The sequence below is a fragment of the Brachypodium distachyon genome, chromosome 4, assembly GCF_000005505.3.
Source record: "Brachypodium distachyon strain Bd21 chromosome 4, Brachypodium_distachyon_v3.0, whole genome shotgun sequence".
Lineage (NCBI taxonomy): Eukaryota > Viridiplantae > Streptophyta > Magnoliopsida > Poales > Poaceae > Brachypodium > Brachypodium distachyon.
Window position 1 is genome coordinate 44092243 of NC_016134.3, and position 18961 is coordinate 44111203.

The 18961-nt window shown below is 42.1% G+C and overlaps 1 protein-coding gene and 1 pseudogene across 1 annotated transcript; one reads left to right on the forward strand and one right to left on the reverse strand.

Annotated features, from left to right (window-relative positions):
- The first annotated feature begins 1411 nt into the window (after positions 1–1411).
- LOC100846044 (exocyst complex component 5) lies at positions 1412–14180 on the forward strand. Its single transcript, XM_003578691.4, has 24 exons — positions 1412–1701; positions 1805–2002; positions 2117–2191; positions 4138–4239; positions 4353–4403; positions 4488–4593; positions 5348–5461; positions 5536–5627; positions 7511–7679; positions 7772–7848; positions 7933–8031; positions 8140–8230; positions 8816–8901; positions 8974–9150; positions 9348–9401; positions 9489–9617; positions 9731–9823; positions 9907–10053; positions 11091–11188; positions 11262–11346; positions 12124–12182; positions 13308–13406; positions 13498–13581; positions 13672–14180. The coding sequence occupies exons 1-24, from the start codon at positions 1639–1641 to the stop codon at positions 13742–13744; spliced, it is 2421 nt and encodes an 806-aa protein (XP_003578739.1). The 5' UTR covers positions 1412–1638; the 3' UTR covers positions 13745–14180.
- A 293-nt stretch (positions 14181–14473) lies between these two features.
- Positions 14474–15700, reverse strand: LOC100844109 (annotated as a pseudogene).
- Positions 15701–18961: the final 3261 nt, after the last annotated feature.

Sequence of the window (18961 nt, forward strand, 5' to 3'; positions counted from 1 at the left end):
TATAAGAGAATTTGTGTTATTTATCATTGTACATGTCGCCTCATCTCTCTTTCCCAACTTAGACCATCTCCAACAGGTTCCCTATATTTGGGTTCCTAAAATTAGTTTTAGGGACAGGAGAGAGAAGAAGTTGGGTTCCCTCTTTTTCATCAAACTTTCCTCTTTGTTCAGCTTCATTAATCCTGAATGTTTGAGAGGATTTTTCATGTTTCTTGTGTAACTTTTAGCTATTCCATCCCTCAAGAAGATTACTTTTCACACCGACAATTTTTTTTATGGTTTGTTTGGTAACCCACGTTTCTTTTCTTTTCATTTGGTAGGAACGAAGTGAAATCAAATTTGTATTAGGAATTTTTTCTTTGAATTTGGATGTTCAAAAATCATGTTTGTCAGCCACATAGATTTGTAAAATGAGAGACAAATCTAAAAAAAAAAATCTTTTACAAAAAGGATTGGTGCTAGGTATATATGTGATTCCATGAAATTTTATACTGAATTCCTGTAGCTAAATCATGGATGCCAAACGAGCTGTTAGTAGTTACTACAGATTGCATGGAGAATTTTAAAAAAGATCCAATCAAACTTAGGAGCATAAATAAATCTTAAACAAATACTCAAAAGAACTGTTTTTGAGAGCATCTCTAGCATTATCGTTTGACATCAGGAAGAACAGATACTGAAAACGAAAACCGCAAATTTGAAAATTTAAGCATAGAAGATTCGCGTGTCGAAGCATCGCAAGTTCATACATAGAAACTTCATAAATTTACACAGATCTAATACGAGTAGAGCAAGTTCATACATAATTAAAAGTATCGTTAATAAACCTAATTACGAAACCCAAAAATGAATTGTTGGCTGGCTCCGGCTCCTCTACCTAGTCCTCGGCGGTTCCTTGTCGGAGAAGAGCAACCCGTAGTCCTCGGAGTCCGGATAGGCGTTGAGGTCCTCCTTAGACCTTTGGATCACGACGGTGAGGTCGTCCTGGAACTGCTGCTCGCGGCGGAGCTCCTCATCATCATTGGTGACGATGGAGGCGGCCACCGCGTGCTGGTACTCCTCCTCCGTGGCAGGGGAAGCAGAGTTGATGTGCTGCATTTTGGTGGAGAAGGAGGAGCGAGGGGCTTGGTGGAGAAGAAGGAGAGGAAGGCGCTCCGCCTTCGGATTTGGTGGCATTTCGGTAACCTGAATTCAGAGCGCTTGGAAGTGGCATTTCGGTAACACGAATTCATTTATGCGGGCCGGGCCAGTTTGGTATCTCGGGTAGTTTTTTGGCCCAAAACCGAATAAAAATGAACTGTGTTTTTTTGACAGTATAATAAAATGAACTGTCTTATTTTTACAGTATAAAAAAAATTAATTGTGTTGCATAACCAGCTCCATAGAACAAAACAAAACTTGGTTGCGTTGCTTTAGCCGTTAACGACACACGAAGCAGGTGCCGATCCACCGCCGTGGCGCCGTCCTTCAAGTCGACCGAGCCTGGTCGTAGATCCGGTGGCCTGCCCCTTCCTGCCGCGGCCTCCATTGTCGATTTCCTCCTCGTCTCGTCCGCCTCCGCCCCGAAACCCAGTCAGCTCATCCAATTCATTCGCAGATCAACGCACAGCCGCTTCCTCCCAGATCTCCCCCGCCGCCATGCCGCCGGCGAATGACCCGCCCGCGGCGCTGCCCCTCACCCTCGACCTCGAGGACTTCAAGGTGCGTCCTCCCCTCCCCCCTGCTCCCTCATTCGATTCGATTCGATTCGGCTGGGTGTCTCCCCTTCCATGCGTTCTACAGACCTAAGCGTTGTGGTTTGCAGGGGGACTTCTCCTTCGACGCGCTGTTCGGGAGCCTGGTGGACGAGCTGCTGCCGGAGTTCCGCGGGGACGACGCCGCGGGGGTGCCCCCGCCCCCGCCGCCCCTGCTCGGGGCCGCGCCGCCCGTCTTCCCGGCCGTCGACGAGCTGCTCGGGCTCTTCAAGCACTCCTGCAAGGAGCTCGTCGATCTCCGTCGCCAGGTCGGTTCAGACTAGCCTCGCTGGTGCCTGTTTGGCTGCGTGTGTGGCTTGGTTCGTTGGTTGGTGATGGCATGGGCTGATGCTGGAGTGTTTTCCATCTCTTTTTGTTCCTAGATTGATAAGAGGCTCCAGAATCTGAAGAAGGAGGTCGCCACACAGGACGCCAAACACCGCAAGACGCTTGGGGAGGTTAGTTTAGTGTGCTTGCATGTTTTCCTACGTGTGTGGATTACTATTGATGTTATAATTGGAAATTAGAGAAAGACAGCTACAATGGAAGTAGTTGAAATGAGGAACAAGAACAGCTAAATGGGATGTAAACCCTGCATAGATTGGGAGTACTGAGTACAAATTACTTTGATATAGACTATAGAGACAATGACCCGTGCATAACTCGAAGACCTATCGGTGGAATATTATGTTTGTGTTTCTTCTTCATCGTATTCGCTGAGATGAAAGTGCCACTCTAAATTGGTAGTTAATTAGTTATGCCATCAACATGCAGAAAAGATTCAGCGGGAGGAATCTTATGTTGCTTATAGGTCAACTCTGTTCTTTTGTGTTCGTCGCTTTATGATCCATATCAACCTATGATCCATGGTTTGTTGTCCCCTTTTATCATCTTCACTCAGTATATTTATGTACAGCTATACAGTCGAAGTCTGGAATTGCATATTTTACTAGTCTTTTCTTGCAAGTAAATCTTGTTACAGACAGATGTTGCTTCTCTAACCCTCTTGTCCTGTTGGACCTCATCAGTTGCTCGAAAGGTCCCTTTTCTTTTAATATTCCAAATTTAAACACCGGACAAAGTTTAATTTAGCCGTTTTGTAGAGAAGTTCTTGAGTAGTTGCTGAAAAGGGGCAGTTTGGGGATGCAAGAATCAGAAGAAAGTACGTGACATAACTACAGCAGAAAACTGAAAAGTGTGAGGCGTGCATTTTACGAGCTTACTTAGAGCAATAGTCATCGTCTCAAGTTTGTATGGGTACACCTCTTGTTCAATTAAACTGTAGTCATGAAGGAAATTTCTGACCAGGAAAGCATGCCCGGAAGAGATTTGTATTGTATACATACACTTCTGTTTGCTTTTGGTACTTTGGTTATAAATGTCTATCTTATTGTTAAAAGCAAGCTGGGATGTGGGATGTTTGATTTTAGAAAGTCAGCTACACATTTCTATAGTTTACCATTTTTGGATTGTGATATTGTTAAACTAAACCAGATAATGTGGCTCCCCTATGCTTTTGTCCCTTGGGATCCTGGCAAACAGGATCAAATTGTTACTTTTGAATAATTTTGTGCACAATCTCCTTTTTAACCTTTCAGTGTTAATCGTAAAGTGCCCAATAGAAATAAATCCTTGAACTGACAATAAATGTTGTTCAGTAAGTAGAACATATTAGTTGCTCACTTTCTGGTTAGTAAGGGTACGAGGAAACTGTTCTTCCAACCAGTGTTGGCAAGTTGAATAACAAAGAGTCATGCAGAAGAAGAGAACTACAAGAATCTGTATATTGGTTTCGACGTTCCAACTGATCACATTTTGTTTCAAGACTTCAAAGAATTGCTCTTTTGGGACCTGCAAGTTGTAAGCTCCAATATGGAGTTATTTTTTTGTATGGGTTCTTACCTTGAAATGGATTCATTCGGTATGATCCCAGATCAGCACTATTATCTGTAGTGAAGCCGTTGAAGCAATCAGTGAATATTTTAGCTTAAACATGAATGATTTCAAAATTGATGATCTTAATTTATTTGTTGCATAAACAAGATAGTGTAACCAGATATTGGCTGCTATTTAAAACGGAAAACTGTTTTCTTTATCTATTTTTGAATAGAAAATACATGAAGATGGTTATTTTGTGCAAACATTTTGAGTTATCTGCTAATTATCTCTAATCTTTACTGTGGAACCTGCACTTTCAATGTATTTCCAAGATCATTATGCAACCTTGTTTCAATTTTGCTGATTCATCATATGCGAGAGCTTGGTGATTGATTTTGTTTCCCCTTACTTTTAAGGAATATAAAGTACATATAACAACGGGATATTCTTCCAATATAATATACATGTTTTGTTGAAATAGTGATTCTGGTTAGTTTTTTATGTTCACTGTCGTATTGTTTTCCAGCTCGAGAAAGGTGTGGACGGTTTATTTGATAGCTTTGCTAGGTTGGATTCCCGAATCTCCAGTGTCGGGCAAACTGCTGCCAAAATTGGTGACCATCTGCAGGTGATTTTATGTTATTATTGTGCATAATCATTTCTTGCAACTTCAGTCTTTGGTTAGTTTTTTTTGTTGTCGTCCTCTACAATCTTAAGATCAGAATTTACTTCTCACCTCAGAGTGCAGAGTCTCAGAGGGAAACCGCCAGTCAGACGATTGAGCTCATCAAGGTATCATAACTTTTTAGTTCGAGACAACTGTTGTCCCTTGAATGATATTGATCTAATTTTAACTGAAATGTTCTTCTTATTTAGTATCTGATGGAGTTCAACAGCACACCTGGGGACCTTATGGAACTTTCTCCTTTATTTTCTGATGATAGCCGTGTTGCTGAGGCTGCTTCAATTGCACAGAAATTGCGTAAGCTCTCAGCCCATGCATGTGCACCATTTCTGTGGTTGCACTTTACATTTTTTTCCTTTGTCTAGGAGTGGTAGCATGTCCTTATTGTTATAAATAGAGCTTCAGGTATTGTACAGACCAAAGGGCAACTATATAGTACAAAGAGACTTGGATTACAAGTCAATCTGCTAGAGCCTAGAAACCTAAACCGATATGAAACATACAATTGAGACCTAGAACAATATGAAACTGTAATGCCCTTAACACTTGTACTATGTTTCATCTGTCCTGTCACTTATTTGCTTCATTCATTTTTCCTGCACAAAAACCACGGCACCACACATTTCTGTTTTTACATATAGTGTGTGAAACTGTATTTTCTAATTTGTTCTTTAGTCCTTGTCCATGCTTATCTTAATTGTTTTCTTACTGTTGGCTCAGCAACTGTAAATTACTAAATTACTCCAGCTTCCATGAAAATACTCCGCTCTTTTCTTTTGGCGATCATTTGTCTGTATGTAAGTGGGCTGCTCCCAAAAAAGTTACACAGATACAGCTCTGTATACCAGTTCTTGCCTTTTTTTTTTACTGTATGCTAGTTCTTAAACTCTATCCAGTATAGCTACTATGTGTTTTTTTGGTTACAGTTGGTAATTCAATCAAAACCATGTCAAGCTTCAAATATTAGTTTTTCTGTTTTTTCTTCGGGGGCTTTTGACACCCAGCTGTTGTGGGTAATACAATGCTTGAATATGTTATCTTGATGGTGCAGGATCATTTGCCGAGGAGGATGTTGGAAGGCATGGTGTAGCATTAGCAGTAGGTTCTGCTAATGCAAGCCGTGGTTTGGAGGTCGCAGTTGCAAATCTTCAAGAATATTGTAATGGTCAGTTTTCTTCCCTTCAACTTTGCTTAGCTGTTCTTTTGGCATGTACTTATGAGATCTTATCATATGTTCAGAACTGGAGAATAGATTGTTATCTCGGTTTGATGCTGCATCACAGAGACGGGAGTTGTCTACAATGGCAGAATGTGCGAAAATTTTGTCGCAGGTGTGTACTCTTTGCAAGAGATACTGAACTTATTTTAATGCTCAGTTTGGTTGATTGAAGGAGAAATGGAGAATGCCTTTTTCATACTATTGTGATCGACCATTCGCAAGATTAGCATAATCATCACTCGTTTGAAACTCTTGAGTTGATATTTCTCATAAGTATAGAATTATAACCCGCACGAAAGAAATATAAAATGGGTGCTGTCAGGCTAACATGTTTGTATGACTAGCACACTACCTGTGCGTTGCTAGGAAAAAGAATATAATACATGTTGAAAGAGAATGTTGTATTATGGTTTGAGATCAAATAATCCACACCCACTTATGTCTCAATGTTTTGTGTCTAATCGTATGGTGATGCCATCCAAAGGTGATGGACTGCCGCCACTGATTGAGATCTTTATAGGAGTAAAGATAAAGATGATGGGATCACCTGTATGCAGGAAGAAATAAGGAAAGATTGTGTTTGACTTGTTCAGTTCAAGCTTATCTTATAACCCAGCTTTATCGGGCTGTAGCTCAGGCAGCTTGCTGATTAGATATGCCCTAAAGATGTCTGGATGAAAGTAACTTGTGAGCCTCTGCAAACTTACCTGCTTATAATCATCTCTAAATCATGATAACTTCTTAGTCAAGTCAGCCTACCACCTGAGGATCCACATGGCAAAGATGGTGGCAGACAATGCTGAGAGTTCCCCCTCCTATCACATGCATACGGGGTGGATGGCCCCATGGGATACTGATATGCTAACAAAATATAAAGTAAACTGTTGGAGGTTACCTAAAATGAGGGCTGTCGAGGGGTGGAGCTTCATTGGCAAAGGATAAAACATAGTATTTGGTGTGCGGCATGCTGGCAAAAAAAAGGGGGCTCTTAATCGCTTCTGGACGTGTCCCTATGTGGTCCTAACATGGCAGCCAACGTCTGCTAATGCAGGTGTCGATTTCGTTGCTCCATTGGTGCACACACCATCTCACCGAGAGCTGCAAAATGTGCTGCTCAACTGGTTCAGCATTATGAATATGCATGAAATGCGCATAGCTCACGGTGCTTCATCAAATGGGGATTGCACAAAACGATGCCAGGGAGAATGCTAAGATGGAGGAACCAAGTTCCATTTTGGCTCGAACCTTGTGCTAGTAGAGGCATGGTAAAACCTGAAGCAGCCATCCGTTCTGTCACAGCCACGCCAGAAGGAGCAACCATCGCCTCCTGGCGATGGCTGGTTGAGAGCAAATGCAGATGGTGCTTTCTTGGCATCTCAACCTGTGGGCCGCTGGTCCTTATGGATCACAATGGCAGCTTTCGTGGAGCCTGCCACCCCCCACCTGCCGTACCGATCCTGAGGGTGCCGGAGTGCTAGCCTGCAGGAGAGCAGCCAAGTCGCAAAGGAAATTGGCGTGTCCAAGCTGGTGATAGAGACGGGTAGTACAAGTGTAGCAGGGAAGCTTTTGTTGTCAGGAGGTGCAGGACAGATCAGTCTATGGACGCTTATTGAGGAAATCAAGTCCAAGCTCTGGAGCTTGGAAGAATTTCAAGTCGCGGCAGTGCGTGTTCTGCTAACGAAGTTGGTCATAGTCTAGCAAAAGCCGGTTGGTTATATCATCCTCCGAGTTGTATCGTAAACTTATTGAATCATGATTTTACCTGTGACGATGCTCCCAAAAATAAATAAATAACATGCAAGTGGTAACTTATTTAGTTCTTTTTGGAAAGTAGCTTAAGCTTATTGAGTTGAGCCTGAAAATAAGCTGGCTCTTTGACCCCTGCTCATGTTTGTTTTCCTGATAGTTGAGCAGGCAATAGTCTAAACTGGGAATGCAGTATTTATTATTCAAGATTTACTTGATTTACATTTTTTCCTGCTACATTGAATGCAGTTCAATCGGGGAACCAGTGCCATGCAACACTATGTTGCAACACGACCAATGTTCATTGATGTGGAGATTATGAACACTGATATTCAAGTTGTTCTTGGTGATGAGGGTCCACAAGCTGATTCAAGTTATATTGCAGAGGGTCTCTCTATGCTGTACAAGGAAATTGCTGGTATTTAGAAGTTGTACTCTAACAGTTACTGTTTATAAGATGTACTTCCATGATATTTTTATGGTAATCTGACTTTCCCATTGCTGCTTCAGATACTGTAAGGAAAGAGGCAACTACAATAATGGCTGTCTTTCCTTCTCCAAACGAGGTCATGTCTATTCTTGTGCAGGTATGTTTTACTAATAAGTGTTCTCTGTGTGAGTGAATTGTTTATCTTATTGAGAAAGTAAGACTAATGAACTCTCCTTTTCAGCGAGTGTTAGAACAAAGGGTCACAACAATTCTTGATAGACTTCTGATAAGGCCCTCTCTTGCTAGCTTGCCTCCTATTGAAGAAGGTGGCCTTTTACATGTAAGCATTGTGCACACTATCACTTCCAAATTGTATCATTATGCCAATCATTAACTGAAGCATGAGATCTTGTTCCTTAAAAAGAATCAATTGTAATGGCAAATGCAGTATCTAAGAGTGCTGGCAGTAGCATACGACAAGACAAAAGAACTTGCCAAGGAGTTGCAGTCCATTGGTTGTGGGGATTTGGATATTGAAGGTATATTGTATTTATCATCGTTCCCTACTATATATTCATCTTGAACAATATGCTGTTCCCTTGCTTTGTAGTGAAATATTGTACCCTCCGATCCTAAATTCTTGTCGTTGTTTTAGTTCAAATTTGCACTAAAACAACGAAAAGAATTGAGGATCAGAGGTAGTACCCTTTATCCTTGTTTCCGTCTTAATTGTTTTGGATCAAGTTCCATTTTTCCGGAACGACTCTGCTCCATATAAATATTTATGATTTTATTTTGGAGCCCTGGTTCACCCTTAATCTGCCCAAATGAAAACTATAGCTATGATAACAGGTATATTATAGTACCTACTGTATCTTACATCATCATTATTGAATTTTTTTAGAAAAATATTTAGAGAAATGATTTCCACCAGAAAGCCCCAGGTACTGGAGAGCTTGACAATTAGATACTTAGCATTGTTCTTGAAGTAAAATTAATGTCACATGTAGTATAATGAACAATTGCTGCTAGTATCATTGGTCCATTCTGGTGCCCTATAATATATTAAACTCATAAATGTTAATTCAATGTTCGCCATAATGTTGTATTTTTTTTTATTTTAGGTCTCACTGAATCCATATATGTTTCCCACAAAGATGAGTACACGGAATTTGAGCAAGCATCACTCAGACAGTTATATCAAGCAAAGGTTATATTTTTTGCATTTGTAGAATGTAATGTTTTCAAGTATCATATTTTGTAACATTAATCCACTTTGTAGATGGCTGAATTGAGAGCTGATGCCAAGCAGCAATCTGAATCGACTGGCTCAATTGGACGTGCAAAGGGAACATCTTTGACCACCTCACCACAGCAGCAGTTATCAGTTACTGTAGTGACTGAATATGTTCGCTGGAATGAGGAAGCAATATCGAGATGCACACTGTTGTTTTCCCAGGTTGAACATTTTTTTTTAGCTATTCGCACCCTGTTCATTAGTTGTGCATCTGTTGAGAGATACCTTGTTTAAGGCTTCACTCACAGTTGTTCAACAACATTCTTTTCTTCTACAAAATGAGATCCATGCATTTATTTTCTCGCATGTACGTATGCTATTCTTCTCACAAGACTAAATTATATTGTTATCTTTTACAGCCTACCACTGTGGCAGCTAATGTAAGATCCATATTTGCATGCTTGCTTGATCAAGTAAGTAAGGAACTATGGGCCATACTAACATATGACAGTCTTAGAAGTACCATGCTCTTCTAATGACACTGTTGTTTTGTTATATAGGTAAGCCAATATTTAACTGAAGGGCTTGACCGTGCTAGAGAGAGTCTAAATGAGGCTGCAGCTCAGCGGGATAGATTTGTCATTGGGACAAGTGTTAGTAGAAGGGTTGCGGCGGCTGCTGCTTCTGCTGTATGTCTGCTTTCCATCCTTTAATCTACTTCTAAATGCTAGCAGTGAGGCACATTTGGTTATGAACATTTATGCGTGAATGGAAGAGTTAGCTAGATTTGAAATATTTGCAGGCAGAGGCAGCAGCAGCTGCTGGTGAGAGTAGCTTTAGATCCTTCATGATCGCCGTGCAGCGTTGTGCCAGTAGTGTAGCTATTCTTCAGCAGGTAATATGTTCAGACAATTGCTTAACATGCAACCTAGGTTACAAGGCAATGAACCATGTTGATTTTGCCCTTCTCCTGTGTAGTTCTTCTCAAATACCATATCACGTCTCCTGCTGCCTGTTGATGGTGCTCATCCATCTGCTTGTGAAGATATGGGATCCGCAGTATCTGTTGTTGAGGCTGCTGCTCACAAAGGACTGTTACAATGTATTGATACCGTCATGTGTGAGGTATGCACCTTCTCTTTTCCCTTTCTTATCTAAAATGAACTTATGGGGTGGTGGGAATTATCAGTACTGTGTGAACAAATAGTGGACTGTAATTCATGTGCTCCTTAAACTATTGAATCAACAAAGTAGGGAACCGTAGATAATGGTATTTCAAACTTATCACATATATGTGTTGTTATGAACTTGCTTGTGTAGCTCTGAGGACTTGAGGAGTAATGGTAGGGTCCACCTTGATCAGTCAGCCATGCACCTGGCACCTGCCAGGGCTCTGAACCCTAGTTAAGGGAGGGAGAATGGATAGCTTTATTTTTTTGGTGCTTGATGAAAATAGCTGGCAGTGCCTAGCCTTATAAGTTGGCATATTCAGAATGGAAACAAGTAACTAATCCATATATAAGAATCTAGTAAGGCAACGTATCCAGTGCAAACCTTCATTCGGTGCAAACTATTCACGTGGAGTCATGGACCATTGGATCTAAAACGCACGGTGCAGATCAAAGGTAGGAATCAAAACACCCACTCAAACACGTTTTTCACATAAATTTGCAATGGTCCACTTGGATAGTTTGCACTGGATACGTCGCCTCTAATTAAATCAAAAATTTGCATCTTGCCTAAAAGGACTATTAGAATGCATTGATACCATCATGTGTGAGGCTATCTTCTCTGTTCCGTTTTCTTATGTAAAATAGATTATGGGAAGCATCTAAAAAAAATAGACTCGTAGTTATCAGTACCATGGACAAACAAATAAGGAAGCATCTAAAAATAAATAATGAAGGAAAGTAACTGGCACACTAAAATTTCTAGATAATTAACTTGTTGAACCGACAACAGAAGGGTACTATTTCCCTGTTAACTTTAGGTTGGGGCTTATTAGTCCATTGCTCCATATATGAACACATTAATTATCTGTTTTTTGCCTGTTAGATGTTAACTTGATAAATGAATGAATCACAGTTTTTAGTGTCACTGGGTATTCTTCATCATTGTTTCTAATTCATAATAAGCATAATGTTTCTGGCTTTGCTTCGCAGGTTGAAAGATTGTTGTCTTCAGAACAGAAGGCTACAGATTATCGGTCGCCAGATGATGGAGCTGCACCAGATCATCGGCCAACAAATGCTTGCATAAGGTGCTCATTTGTCTGTAATGTTTAACATTGTCCAAGATGACGAAATTAACTAATGTATGTTGTTTTGATTTAGAATTGTAGCATACCTCTCTCGTGTTCTTGAGGTTGCATTCAGTGCCCTAGAAGGTCTCAACAAACAGTCCTTTTTGACTGAACTGGTACGTGAACAAATAGTAATTCTTGACTTCAAATCAATTGGTTTTTTATTTTGTGTACATGTACATGCAAATTCACAAGTCCATGAAAACGTCACAAGAACATTCTTCACCAAACAACACACCAGATTGCACGCACAAACAGAAAATATCATACACCAAACAGCACACATCTCGCTTTTCTCTTCTCCTAGCGTGCTGCTTCTGCTCCAGGAGTAGCCACCGTCATGATGTGGTGACGCACAGACGGCTGCAGAGGCTTCCGCCATCTCCATATGATTGTTGGCTAAGGCGAGGGCGACGCCTAGCAAACCATGTGCATGCATATTCAATACTCCCTCCGTTCCTAAATACTTGTTGCTGTTTTAGTGCAAACTTGAACTAAAACAGCGACAAGTATTTAGGAACGGAGGGAGTATTCCTTAGCACAATGATGCTGCTATGTGTCTTCAAATCTGTTTATGTCATGTTTGATTAGGATGAAGAGTCTCTTAACAATGTAACCTGTTTAACACTGCTTGTTGTACTAGTCATCACATAAAATTACATAAATTTTTTAGGATAGCAACCTACACAGGTTCTTTTTACAAGCACACCTGAGACGGCTAGTGCAAGCACTGTACTGTAACTTATAATTTATTATAGTAGGCAAACACATGTGTGTACCATTAGCATTTCTGTTGCATCAGTACCGGTGATGGTTACATCTATCTATCTATCTGATCCTTTATGCTTACACTTGCACAATATGTGCCATAAATAACTGAGCTGTGCCTTCAGGGAAACCGCTTGCACAAGGGTCTACTTACTCATTGGCAAAAGTTCACATTTAGTCCCAGGTACTCTTCTGTCATTAAAATAGATCAATTTGTGCATGTCCGTCTTTTGGTTTTTTATTCATGATGACACTGTCTACTATCTAACCTGATTAACACCACCACTTAACCCTCAATACTAGTATTGAATATTTCTTTAGATCATGCTTGATGTCAGATCAAGAATTGGTGTGTTGCGAGCCGTTGCCAACCTACATAGTTACATGAGCAATCTCCTCTCCAACAAGGGACACAACAATCAGCAGCAGCAGCAGCACAAGAGTTGGCGATGATTACCCACTGCCACATCTTCTTGTCCTGCTGCAGCTGCCACGTCTTCTCTCCCTTCCTCACCCTCCCACTGTTGACTCCTCAACTGACAAGGTTGATTCCTTGCCGACCACGGCCTAGGGCCAAAGCGCGGAAGGCCTCTGCTACCATCATCTGGAGACTGCTAATCTGCCTTTTTGAACACCGTCAAGAAGGCCTGTCTCCAATCAATCTCACCAGTTAGATTAAATTTCACCAAAGCTACACATTTGATGGCTAAACTAGAGGGGGGCTACAAACTTGGGAGTCATTTCGCAAAACTACAGGCTTAGGATGGAAAACGAAAAGAAACCCCACCACATTAAACTGAACAAATTCTGACAAGGTGGGCCCGTGTGTGGGTGACATTGCTATACTTGGTTACTTTGTTAGATCCTGTTAACTTGATCCAAATCTTTTATGTGAAATGCAATCTTAAATCTGTTATTTTATTATGATAGTTTTGCCATCATATATGTAGGCAAATAATAAATAATGATATAAATTTAGCAGGCAAATAGCAGCTCAGTACATAAACTTATGTGGCATATTATTTGCTTGAAAAGAAATTTATCTATTTGCCTCTAACTGACTAGTAAATTACTTGTTAACTACTCTTCTAGAGCTGCATGGGGACACCTCATGCATATTGACTAGTTATATGTTGTATGGATAAAGATAAAGGCATGCCTTCATGCCCTCATGTATGCTTTGATATATTTTTATTGAGGCATCTTAGACTTTTTGCTGACTACTCGTTCACTGCCAAGGCTGGTGAATACAAAGCTGTTCGTCTTGGTAGAGGCTGACTGCAGTCAAATGCTTAATTTTTTTTTGTAGTGGTGGCCTACGGTTGAAACGTGACATTACTGAATATGGCGAATTTGTTCGTAGCTTCAGTGCCCCCTCCATAGATGAGAAATTTGAACTGCTTGGAATGTAAGCGTGCCTCTCTGTAGTTCTTTTTCTCCTTATGGTTGACTGGTTGTCTAAATTCGTTCTAACATTTCCTTGTATTATGTGTTGGCAGCGTGGCAAATGTCTTCATTGTTGCTCCTGAAAGTCTAGCATCCTTGTTTGAAGGAACCCCCAGCATCCGGAAGGATGCCTTACGGTAGTTCACCTGCATAGCAAATACAATGAGACATCTCTCTTATACCGCCTTTTGTTGATATTGTGACTAAAGTTGGTATCTGAATTACAGGTTCATTCAACTCAGAGATGATTACAAGACGGCAAAAATCGCCTCAATGCTTAACAATATCATGTCTGAATAAATGTGACACTTGAAGAAGCATGATGTTTGAGCAGCAGATGCGCTTTTCTGCTGCAAGCAAGTGGTGCAATGCTACGAAATGCTTCAGGATCCTCCCAAATGATTTTGTCCATCAACTTCAGCTTGTATAGCAGAACTTTTAGTATTATGTTAATTCTTTGGGTTCCCTTTGTTCATTTCTTTCTTTCCTTCTGGTTTGCTGAATTGAGTTGTACATGTGGTATGGTTCTATGAACTCATTGTAGTCAACCGAATATCTACTACAGTAGCATTAGTTAATTTCCAAAATTGTATGCTTTTTGCGAAATAGCATTTGTGAGGAGGTATATTAGTGCTGTCATCGAAGCTCCAATATATCCTTTATTGTCGAAGTTCCAGCATTTAAGAAAACTGGAAGAACGAAAAAGGATCAGATCTATTGAGACATCTCTAAAACAGACGGCATAGCAGAGGTTTTTTTTTCTGCTACTTGAGGTATTGATTTTCGAACACTTGGTTTCTGATACGGTGGAAGTGCTGCTCTCATTTTGCCACTGTAAAAATAATAATCTATGCTTGCGGTCAAGGTGGAATCAGCACAATTGTTAGTGTGGAAGTGCTGCTCTCATTTTGCCATTTGGAGTGTCTTTTTGAGGCCTAATAAGTAAAACGTGCGTGCTATGTTGGGATCTCTCGGAACGACCTGCTTTCTTTTTCTGACATGATATTTGATTGCACAATTTCTTTGTAGGTTCATGAGCTATCACTTACACATCTTCGGACTTTCTTGGGGATATTCCGGAGGTACACCTGCTCATTTATTTTTCTTAAAAACATAAATATTGTACAAACAATAAGAACATCATAGACCAACTCAGACATGTAAAACAAAACTACCAAGAACCCATCTTCCAAACTACTGTATTTCTCTGCTTCAAGTTAGCAGATTACTCTGTTGCAACATGACTCCTGACGTTTCTTAAATCATCTGGAACATGCACCTTGGGTGCTTCGAGGCCTTCGAGTGTGCTATCTCCACTTGTCTCATGGTTGGTCGCTGCTCACCTCTCAATTTTACACATGAAGCAGCGAGAGCAGCTACCTGTTCGGTTGTACCACCCCCCTCCTTCACGACCTGGGGATCAAGTATTTCAACTAAATTTCCTTCTTCAAACAGCTTAACAAACTGTACAACAAGCCCATCACCTTCGGCAGACTCATATGTAGTTGGTACCTTCCTAGTAAGCAGTTCAACAAGAATGACTCCAAAGCTATACACATCACTCTTTTCTGTCAGTCGTCCCGTGTAATAGTATGTAGGATCGAAATATCCTCTTGTTCCTTGCACCGCTGTTATTATCGTTCTTTGATCTACATGCTTGTACCTTGAAGTCCCAAAGCCTGAGACCTTTGCTGTCATGGCCTCGTCAAGAAGTATGTTGGGGGACTTGAGATCTCTATGTATTATGCGGACTGAAATAGCAGAGTGAAGGCAGGCAAGAGCTCTGACTATCTCAGTTGCAATCCTTAGTCTTTCTGTCCAAGGTATCAGCCTGGGCGGTTCTTTGTGCAGATAATCACCAAGGGTTCTGTTGGAAATGAACTCATAGGCCAAGAAAGGGACTTCTGACTCAAGGCAACATCCAAAAAGCTTTACGATATTCCTATGGTTAATCTGTGAGAGCATTGCGACTTCATTTATGAACTCATCAATTTCTTTTTCAACCACAATATTTGACTTCTTGATAGCCACAACATGTAGGCCTGACAAAATCCCTTTATACACCGGAACTTGCCCTCCCTCATCAACCTCCTGCCCTCCCTCACCAAGCTTTTGAGTTTCATCAAAATTGTTGGTGGCTTTCTCTAGCTCCTCTAGAGAAATGATCACCCTCTCTGCAATGTGTAACAGCCCAAGAGCAATCCTTTTCCTTTTAAATCCTTTTAGACTGTTTTGTAATTTAATTATTGTCATCATCTTGTCATGCTCATGTCATCACCAACATTTTGCCATGTCATTAGAATCATCTCACATGAAATATTTTTTTTGCTCGCACAAAATGTCACTTCTTTTGTGTTGTCATTTGTTGTGTTGTAAAAGCCTAAAATTATTTTATAAAAATCCTAATTTGAGTTGACAAATTAATTCGGTTTAATTAAACCTAGCCTCTTGCCTCTTACCTTATTGCGAAAAGCTAAATTTGCAAAACCTGTATTTTTGTTTGAGTCTTTTGTTGGCTCAAAAGCCCACTAAACCAAACCTTAGTTTCCTAGCCTATAAAGCTGGCTCTTTTCCCTCTTTTCCTTTCTTCCTCTCCCTTTTCCTCCTGCCGCCGCCAGCACCTTCTACATCCTTGATCCCCTTCTTCTTCCTTCTCCAGGCGCCCCCTTCTCCTCCCATGGCCGGCGCCTCCCCTTGCTCTCTCTCCCCGTGGCTCCCTCTCCTCGCGCGCCTCCCTCTCTCCCTTGCTGTCTCCCCGCGACCACCTCGTCTCGCCGGGGCCGCCTCGTGCCCTGCTGCTCCCCACGCCGGTGACCACCCCCCACGCGCGCCCCCTGCCGCCAAGCTGCCCCGGGCGCCTCCCTCACGAGACCCGCGAGCTTCTCCGCGGAGCTCCGTCGACCTCGCCGGCGCCGCCGCTCCTCTACTCCCCATGCCATCGGCCTCCTCGTTGGCCACCCCTGCCCCGAGCTCGTCGCCACCGGTTCTGCTCCTGGCCGCGTCGCCGCCTGTTGTGGCCTCGCGCCGGCGCCTCCCCTTGCTCCAGCGCCGTCGACCTCACCGCCGGCGAGCTCTTCTGCCCCCTCCGTGCACTGCTTCCTGCGGGCTGCGCTGCCCTCGCCTGCTGCTCGCCGCCGATTGCCTCCAGCCTGCAGGCCCAGCTTGCCCAGCTTGCCCAAGACCAGGCCGAAGTCCATCTCCCAAACCCAGGCTCGTTGCCCTCTTCCCTTTCTCTTTTCTTTTCTGGTTTTCCTTAAAATGTTTCCCTTACGTGTGGGCCCTACTTGTCAGCTGTTTCTCCTTGTGTGTTCTGTTGCTGCTACTGTCCGCTGCTCCACCGTGTGTTTTGCCGTGCCCCTTCGCTAGCCCGAGTCTTTGCCTTGCACACGTGAAGACCGAAGAATCTCGGCTACAACCACGACAAATGAACGACTACATCATCTACTCGACTACGTGTACGACTATCTCGTCTACGTCGACTACTTCCTCTACATCGCGACGCCGCACGTGTCCAAAGTATAACGAGCGACCGTCCCGTGAGCCGACCGTCCTTTAACGTAGACCCATAGGTTGCGACCGATGTTATTCATGTGTTGTATGAGATGCCCGTGTTTGTATCGATGGTACCCATAGTTGCAGGTACCTTATTGCCACCGGCATGTGCAATCCTATTCGACTCGTTTGTTTGGTGTGTTGTTCTTGTTTTAAAGCATGCATGGCACCTATTCATGTCATGATCATACATGCTAAAATAACTATAACCTTGTTGTTGTAGATAATTATTAAATGCTCTCTTTGCATATGGAGTTGTATAGATGCTATGTGTAGTGTTTTCGGACTCCATTTAACTTGGTAATTTATATATCGGATTTACTTTTGGAATCCTTAATATGACATGCATCATCCCTCTATGTCATGCATCATCTTTTGATTGCGCATATCAATTACCTTGTGTATCTTGTATGCTTATACTTTCCTTTTATGTGGTGTATTTGCTTCTTCCTCGCTAGTCTTCGATTCCTATGACGACGACTATGCTTGTGTTCTTTTTCCAGGATTCTTGTTGCAATTCCGGGCAATTGAGTACTCCAGGCAAGCAGTCCTTTCTTGACCAAGTTGATTCTACCTATTGCTTCTCCTTCAATCTTGCATTAAGTTACGATCTCAGTCTTGTCACGATGTCTCTAGGTTGCATAGCTTATTAGTCAGCTCTACTTATTGCCCTATGTCTTGTTACTTGTTCTAATACCATGTCACCCATGTTTGCTTGTTGCCCTAGTTCTTGGTCATTAGATGTCATGCTTAAGTTGCGAGTCTAGTGTCCTTACTTCGGGGTTCCACAATTGCTACATCCACATGCTACTTCCTGTATTTAAATTGCAATTGTTAAACCGTGACATATTATTACCTGTAACAAGTCAACGATGGGAGGCCGTGCTCTAACGCACTGGTGATTTGTTCCATTTGTGCCGACCTAAGGACTGAGTTCTCGTTTTCGCTGATCCAAGAAACATCGCGCTAACCGCTCGTGGGAGAAGATATGGCTTCCCCCTCGACTCAGTACTTGATCCTCAGCTCTTTCAGGGGGCACATAGCTCGGGCGTTACATTTGACATTTGCATTGCATGCACACAGAGATTTGTGGAGACTTGTTGGTGACTTTGCATTCATATAGGATTGCGGCACTAGTCTGGAGTGGTCATCCAGCGGGCTCTGAACCACTGCCAGCTGTCCTCGCAACTCTTGAGTCCGTACGACGCTTCGACCGGGCTCTCATTTCGGATAGACTTAGTTGGGTGGTCCTCCTGAATTAGTTGTGGAATTTGGAAACGTCGTGTCGCTCAATCCAGCCAGCGCACATTTGAGTGTGAGCACGCTTGGTATTCGTGGGTTGGTCGAACGTGTACGGGTAAATTGGTGCACTCTGCAAGGATAAATCTTTCGGAAAACTGTGTCCGCGGTTATGGACGACTTGAAGGTCATTACTTGATCATAGAGAACTTTATCAATTTAATCTCAAAAACTTGAGTAGTAATTAGCTTTAATCATGGATATGCTTAAAACTGCTTAAGTGTGAGTGACTTTGGATCATTTCCTCACAAGGGGTTGAGGGGGTGATTAGAGATTGTGTTTGGTTGGTGTTAGTTATAAGAAGATCAGCTCACTTAGTAGACGCTTCTCATCCTCTCATTAGACGAAGTCATTAGAGTGTCTCTACAGATATCTGCTGCTGCATAACCCCACTTTATCCATCCTTTGAGACTTGTTGCATATTTAGTTTAGTTCTTCCCGTAAGTCTTGCGAGTACTTTGTACTCAGTTGCTTTGCAATGTTGTTTTCTTCAGAGGTTCCAGCATAGCAGGTGAGCCGCTAGCTTCTTCGTAGAGCAAGACGTTGGATTCGATGTTTAGCCAGGAGATCCAGATCAGGGTTCTGAGACTCGTGGCGGGTTTCCTTCCAGCTTCCAGCCTCTTCAGGCCATGCTCGGGCATAGTTCGACTTCCGATGATGTAATGA